Below are 7183 nucleotides of genomic sequence, written 5' to 3'. Positions count from 1 at the left end.
TGAACATCAGGTTGTATATCAAATATCGTTTCTAATGAATATAACGGGAGAAGAAATTTTCAAAGAACTCGTGACATTATATGGAAACAGTTTTCGATGGATAAAAAATTCAAACTTGGTAGGGATTCAGCTGCAAATATCAAACAGTAAGGAAATTCTAGATCAGTTATCAATGAGAAATCAGTTGCAGCAGTAAAAACATTATCGACAGAGACGGGAGAGTGACCGTGAACCAGATTGTCAAAGAAGCTGAACATTTCATCGGGTAGCATTTAAAAAAAATTAAAAAAAACGTTTAGGAGTCAGGAAAGTATCTGGGAGGTAGATCCCACACATTTTGAATGATGAGTAAAAAACAAAACAAAAAAGGATTGCAAACTTCTCGAAAACTATTGAAAGTTTATGGAAAATGTGATAAAAGACGTCTACATGAAATTGTTACGGGGAATGAAACTTGGCTACATTTTTATGAACCTGGGAGAAAACTGGGAAACAAAATATAGCTCACTAAACAAAGTAAACGACCAAACAGTAAGACAGCAAGGAAGGTTATGTATGCAATCTTTTTTGAAACGAGTAGTCGCTCAAATTCCAATTAAAAAGGGCAGAAGTGTTAATTACTTAAGTTGTTTACGTGAAAAAGATATTGTTTGAGGTACAAAAGCATATAATAAAAACAGAATACCAAAGACAGGAATGAGGGGGATCAAGTTTTTACATGGTAATGCCCCAGCACACACTGCAAAGTACACACTGTGACACAAGATTTCCTATATGAAAATGTAATACAGCAACTGAATCACCCCCCCCCCCCCTTTACTCACCGGATTTATGCCCATGTGACTTTTTCTTATTCCCTAAATTGAAAAAAATGCAATCTGGACAACGTTTCTATTCCCGTTCTGCATTAGGTTCAGCGGTGTACCAGTGTCTAAAGAGTATAGAGGCGCGATCCTAAGCTAGATAAACGGATTCTAAGATGTGTTGAAGTAAAGGGTGATTATTTTGAAGGGATGTAAATAAAATAGAAAAGAATACTATGTTATTAGTCCCCTACCGGTGAAACCGTCTGTCTGTCTGTCCGTCTAGCTGTCCCTCTGCCTGTCTGTCAGTCTGTACTACTTGGTTTTCCGCACTTTTTTTCTAAACGCTTGCAGATATTGAATTGCTTTTTGGTATGTGAGTGTATAGTGATGAGGTACAGATCAAGTTTGCATTTCGTTCCGCTTCAATGATTTTTGACGGAATTACGACATGTTCAAATTTTCAGGGTTTTCCGCAATTTTTTTTTTAAATGCTTGCAGATATTGAGCTGATTTTTGGTATGTGACTTAACCTTGATGAGATATAGATCAAGTTTGCATTTCGCTCCGCTTCATTGATATTTGACAGAATTATGGCATTTTCAATTTTAAATGGGAACCAGATTACACTTGCCGGTAGGGGACTAGTATTGCTAATGCAATACTCTCAGAATGCTTGTTATTGTATTAAAAAGTCTCGCTATTTAATGAATATCCCTTATATAATCTTCTCAAGAACCAGTGGTCAGAAAAAATGAAACTCTTAGGCACCTGATTCCACCTCCAGTATAGCCGGGGAGGGGAAGGTCCATATTTTATGCCCTTTTCACGGACTTGTATTGTTCAAAGATTTTTTTTTGAGATCGATCACTGTTCGTTATCTTCACCTATTTCATTCAGTGAAATTTTTACCGACATACATTCTGTAGATTTAAGTTTGTTCAAATCATGATAATAAGGGTTCAACGTTTTACAGAGGAATATTTAGTGATATCTTTTTAATTATCTTAATAACAGCAGGACCACTAATCCAACCTTCCTCAGGTCGTGCATATTTAAGGTTGTTGAAAATATGGCACGGGGCTAGGGATGGACCACAATAAGGATTAAATTTTACGAGGGGATATATATGAACAAAAATCATTTAGAATTTCATTTTCAAGAGCAGCATGGTCATGACTGATGGAATCTTAAGACCACTGGGCAGAAAATATGAAACTTTTTTCCAGAAATAATACTGATTCAGTTAAAGGTACTAAACCCGGATAATTTAGACAAGTTCGTGAGTTTTAGAAATATCAAATTCTTGTGTTACATATATCTATACTTTTGCATTGGAGGAAACATCAGATCTAGAAGACTATACATATAAAGGTTGATTATAATCAGTGCGTGTGTGACAAACTATGCCCTGACCCTAATCCAGGGTAATTTGGATAAAGTCATGGCATTTAGAAAAAATAATTTTTTGTCTTGGGATAATTTTGAAGTAGAAAGAAACATCGGAAGATTACTTTAAACATGAAGGTTCCTTGTGATCAGAGGGTATGTAACAACCCTGTACTGTTCTCATTTTGACAGGGTTCGTCTCGCTGGGTGTAGTGTAATTCTTGTCCATAATATATATTTTTGAAATGAAATAACTCTAGAAGATAGCACTTTCCCTCGATTATGATCCTAGGGTACTTCGTGATTATGAAAAAAGGTCTTTTAGACAATTTGATTGTACAAACAAAAGGTTTGTCTTGGTTTAAGGATGACTTTTACTCAGATGACAAGAAATTCCACTGATAAGAATGAAAAAACCACCTATTGTACATTGTACACCTATGATTCTTGTGTTTATTATTCACTTTCAAATAACTACCCCCCCCCCCCCCGGTAGGTCAGTGACCTACTTTTCATGCTAGTGGCCCCTTACTTATTTCTCGGAAAATAGCTCAATTTTTCACACTACGACCAATAATTCTTTATTTCACAAAATATTACAAATAACAAAACTCTTTAGGTAACAAAATATAATAGGATCGGCACAGTTTTACTACATTAAAATAATAAATAAGAGTTTGAGCAATAAACTTTTTAATTTTTCCACTCCGATTTTCCTCTGTCAATTTTCTATTTTTTACCAATTTTAAATTTAATATTACAAAAATCTGAAGGATAACAACTCTGATTTATATATAACCTAAGTTTACTTTCGTTGCCATTATTCTGCTGGTATTAAAATTATATGAGTCAACGGTCAAATTATTGAGATATGCTGTCTGGAATGGTTTTCGTTCATATTTTTGAAAGTCTTCATTCCATGTCATTCTATTATTTGAAAAAATACATGAGCTTTAATACACATAATATTTGCAAAATGATGTTTAAAAACACATAGAATCTTGACTTTGTGAATGATGATTGCAAGAAAAAGAAAAAAGTTTTGTGACAAAAAAATGAAAAATTTTAAATTTAGTCCGAATTTCCTCTGCACCACCATATATTTACATTTGTCTTCGCATATTTTCTTCAAATAATAAAATATTAAATTTTCAAATTGATATTGATTTATAACTTGGTTATTTTGTGCATTTAGGACAATTTTGACGTATGGACTTCATAACTTTTCCTTTCTGGAAACGTCATCCTTAAGGTTATTTGAGTCTTGTTAAAAGACACATTGCTCAAAAGGCAAATATTCTTGTGTCGTTTTTATCTTAATGCTTGGGCATATTTTTCGTACTCAAGGAAAAAGATTGCTCATGACTATTGGTGTTAAACTTTCAAAAAGTACATTTCAACAAGATTTTGGCCATTAAAATTTGCAGCATAACTTTTTAGCAAGATTGCAGCTTTCTCCTTCAGCTATCTTACAGAATGTCCTTTCTTTGCAAGCCCTGCGGGAACCTTATGAATCCTTGACTACAGTTATAGATTTGCATTTATCTTTAAATGGAGTCAGAGGAAACATGTGACATTTTTGTATACCTAATTTAACAGACATGTTGGAACGCAAATAAAGAATTATTAAATGCTTTTTAAATCATTTTTTTTTCTCTCGATACATTGTATTACAAAATAAAGAGGTCGGATTTTTATCTTTTATGTATTTATATCCTCTATTTTAGATCAACGTTATGGATGTAGTTTCTAGCATGCCAGAAAGTTTCAGAAGTTTCTTGACGGGCAATATCCTCACAATAATGATGATCTCTGTCAATACCAAAGAAGACATGCAGAGATGCATAAATAGTGTCATTTCGTTAGAGCCAGGGATATTCAGCCCAGAAGAATGTAAAGGAAGTAGGATTTTTCACCAGAGAGATGAAATGTTTCTGGATATGGCTTCGAGGAAAATCGAACGTTGTATGTTCGACCAGTTACAAATGATTTCAACACTTGATGACCTGCTTGTGCTTTTGGTTCCAGATCAGAATGACACGGAACAAGGCCTCCAAGCTGTGCTGAAAAATGCTAATAAACTTATCACTATAGAGATGGATTTAAACAAATCAGAATTTGATAGTAAAGCGCAAAATGTTCCCAATAGATTAGGTTGGCCAAAGGAGAATATGGAATACATCCAAGCATTCAATTGGCAAGTCATTGAAAAGCTAGGGAATGAAATATTACGTTTTGTGTTTGGGCGTCGGTTTAATAGAAAAGAGTTGGGAAATGTACTCTTGGATCCAAATGCAAAATGCAAATCTGAAGCAATTAAAGCTCATTTATACAGCTACTTTGAGAGCTATATTTTTGGAATGCTATGGGGAATTGCTGGAAACCAGAGATCGCGACTTTTGAATGGGAATATCAACTCGACAATATGGCGGGAGAATAATAAAAGAGCTGTCATCAACGACGTCAGAAGAGGTTCTATTTCAGTTGAAATTCTTAATGAAATTAGAAGATTAGCATCATTTATAGATGTTCTGCACAAATGGAAATTAGAAATAGAAAATATTATGAAAACGAATCCATTGAAAGATGAAATTCCTTTCGAAGCACAAATAAGTCTTTCAAGGTAAGTGCACTTTCTACCATAGACTGTCGATCTAAAGTGACTTATGTCGACTGGGCTAACGAACTTTCTGGCCCTGACTTAATTGACCCTATTTTTGTTCTTCTTTTTTGGTGGAAAAGGGAATTGATGTCACAACTTACTGAATAAACCTACTCTAAACGTATTCTATTATTCTAACTACTTTCACAATATACATACAATACCGTATATACTCGCCTATAAGTCGGTTTTTTGGGAGTTAAACTTTGGTACAAAAACCCTTGCCCGACTTATAGGCGAGTTATAAAAAATATTGGTATCATAGCAGATCAATCCATTTAATGTAAGCTTAAAAAATACAACCGACTTTTAGGCGGACCGACTTATAGGCGAGTATATACGGTACATCAAACAGTGATGTATACAGAATGTTTTTGGACTGCCCCCTCCCGTTCAAAGCGAAATCCTTGGTTTACTCCATATTTGATTTTTTATTGCATTTCCTTTCATGGTATGTGTACTTCTATCTATGTCGGCATGCATTTGTTTTAAATATATAATAATCTGAGCAAATAGATCTCCTTTCTAAATGAGCCTTCATGATGTCATTAAACAAATTAACTGAAAGAAAGAAAAATATTGGCATCTTATCACTGAAAAAATAACACCAAACATCATTATACATTTGTTTGTACACCTGAAATATACTCACTATTTCTCTCTTTTTCTTTTATAAAGAATTCCTGGTGTCAAGGCATTTGGAATTTCAAACAAAACCTTTACAGTCTCCATTGATGAAGAGAAATTTAAAAATAATAACCAGATGGTGAAAGTTGTTAAAGAGGCAGTCGGGAAGCTTTTTCCAGTGGAGAGTTCAACATTAAAGCCATGGAAGCAGCCTATATTTCACGTCAAATGTGGAGAGTCCATTAAAGGAGTACAAACTGGAAAAATAACTATGTTCACTGAGCTGTATGGAAGTGATAAGATATTGGACCATCTGTATTTCCTTACTTGCAAACATGTTGCCTCCGATCCAAAGACAGAAGTGTATATGCATTGCATGCAGTGCAAAACGCACGCATGTACATGTGAAAAATCTGCCCTTGGTGTGAATATGTACCCATTTGGTCCAGAAAAGAAAAATATATTTGGTGCGTACATCGATTTTACTTGTGGGTTAGTAGCGAAGACTATTGCACCAGAGTGTGACAGGAACCTGAGAAATAAATACCACAAACTTATTGAAATTTCTAGTGCATCTGATAGCACTGAAGATCACGTGGGACAAAAGATCCTAAAGTGGACTGATTCTACAGTAAAAATTGGTGAATATGACGGAGTTCAGTATTTGGAGGTGAGAGAAAACGATGGATTTCGACGTGTAGACATCATCAGATCAACCCAGATTTCTTTTGGTGGTCCAGGCGAGAGTGGATGTCTTCTGTACCTTTTGTCTGAGCGCACAGATGCTTCTGATATCATTACTCCAATGTTTGTTTACTGTGGTCAATGGGAGGAAAATAAGTATATGTGCTTTAGATTTCGAGAAGGACTTGACTGTTTGGCCAGCGAATATGTTTTGAATTTTCGCTTATGTTATGAAAATCCAAAAGATAGACCGTCCATGTACATTTCATCTCCACGAAAGAGAAAGAATAACACTCCATTGCGCAACACTTGATGTGTCCCATCAGCTAGAGTACGCCCGTTACTTTTAAATAAGAACTAAGGTACGCTAGCACTGCTTCAATCAGCACTTCAAAAACTGTATCTCATACACTTTTGGTTGCCTGTGACATTCATCCAAAAGAGGTCAGCTGATATATTTTGAATGGTACATGTAGCAGTAACTACTTTATTGGCAGCAAATTGTGTACAAGAAAGAATTTTCTCTTTTTTAGAATAGCTGGAATCGGGAAGAATAAATAAGCTCAGGGAAAGTAAAATCGAAAGAATTAATAAGAGTTCATACATGTGTAAAAGAAAAACTTCCTGAATTGACTATCATATTGTTACAGTGTACTTTGACAACACAAACAGGTGAGTAGCCAGAATGGAAGTGAAGTGTACGCAAAGAATATCATTTTTCCCTCGAGCTCATGTTTTGTATATTACTAATTCACATATAGTAATACATATTTTAAAGCAGTTCTGGCTTCAGATAAGCCCAAAATCTGTATGGGTTCCCTTGCATAAAAGGATCCCTTTGAAAAAAGTAAAATTAGCTAAAAACGATACCACTCAAGTAAAAAAATCATTGTACTTACAACCAGTTTAGTGTTTAAATAATTATGTGATGATTATGGTTAGTAAAATTCATATTCTGTCTACAACATGAGGGATAGATCTTTGATGTAAGTGTAATATTTTAGCTTTTATGACATAA

General features: G+C 34.6%; 1 protein-coding gene across 1 annotated transcript; it reads left to right on the top strand.

Annotated features, from left to right (window-relative positions):
- Nucleotides 1-4345: 4345 nt before the first annotated feature.
- LOC133201881 (uncharacterized) lies at nt 4346-6567 on the top strand. The gene is made up of 2 exons (XM_061337676.1): nt 4346-4815; nt 5533-6567. The coding sequence occupies exons 1-2, from the start codon at nt 4364-4366 to the stop codon at nt 6476-6478; spliced, it is 1398 nt and encodes a 465-aa protein (XP_061193660.1). The 5' UTR covers nt 4346-4363; the 3' UTR covers nt 6479-6567.
- The last annotated feature ends 616 nt before the right edge of the window (nt 6568-7183 follow it).

This window comes from Saccostrea echinata, unplaced genomic scaffold (assembly GCF_033153115.1).
Source record: "Saccostrea echinata isolate AGI-Se365-2 ecotype Australia unplaced genomic scaffold, CSIRO_AGI_Sech_v1 ptg000002l, whole genome shotgun sequence".
NCBI classification, from domain to species: domain Eukaryota; kingdom Metazoa; phylum Mollusca; class Bivalvia; order Ostreida; family Ostreidae; genus Saccostrea; species Saccostrea echinata.
Note: the sequence above shows the minus strand (reverse complement) of the source record. Positions and strands in the feature narration are given on the sequence as shown.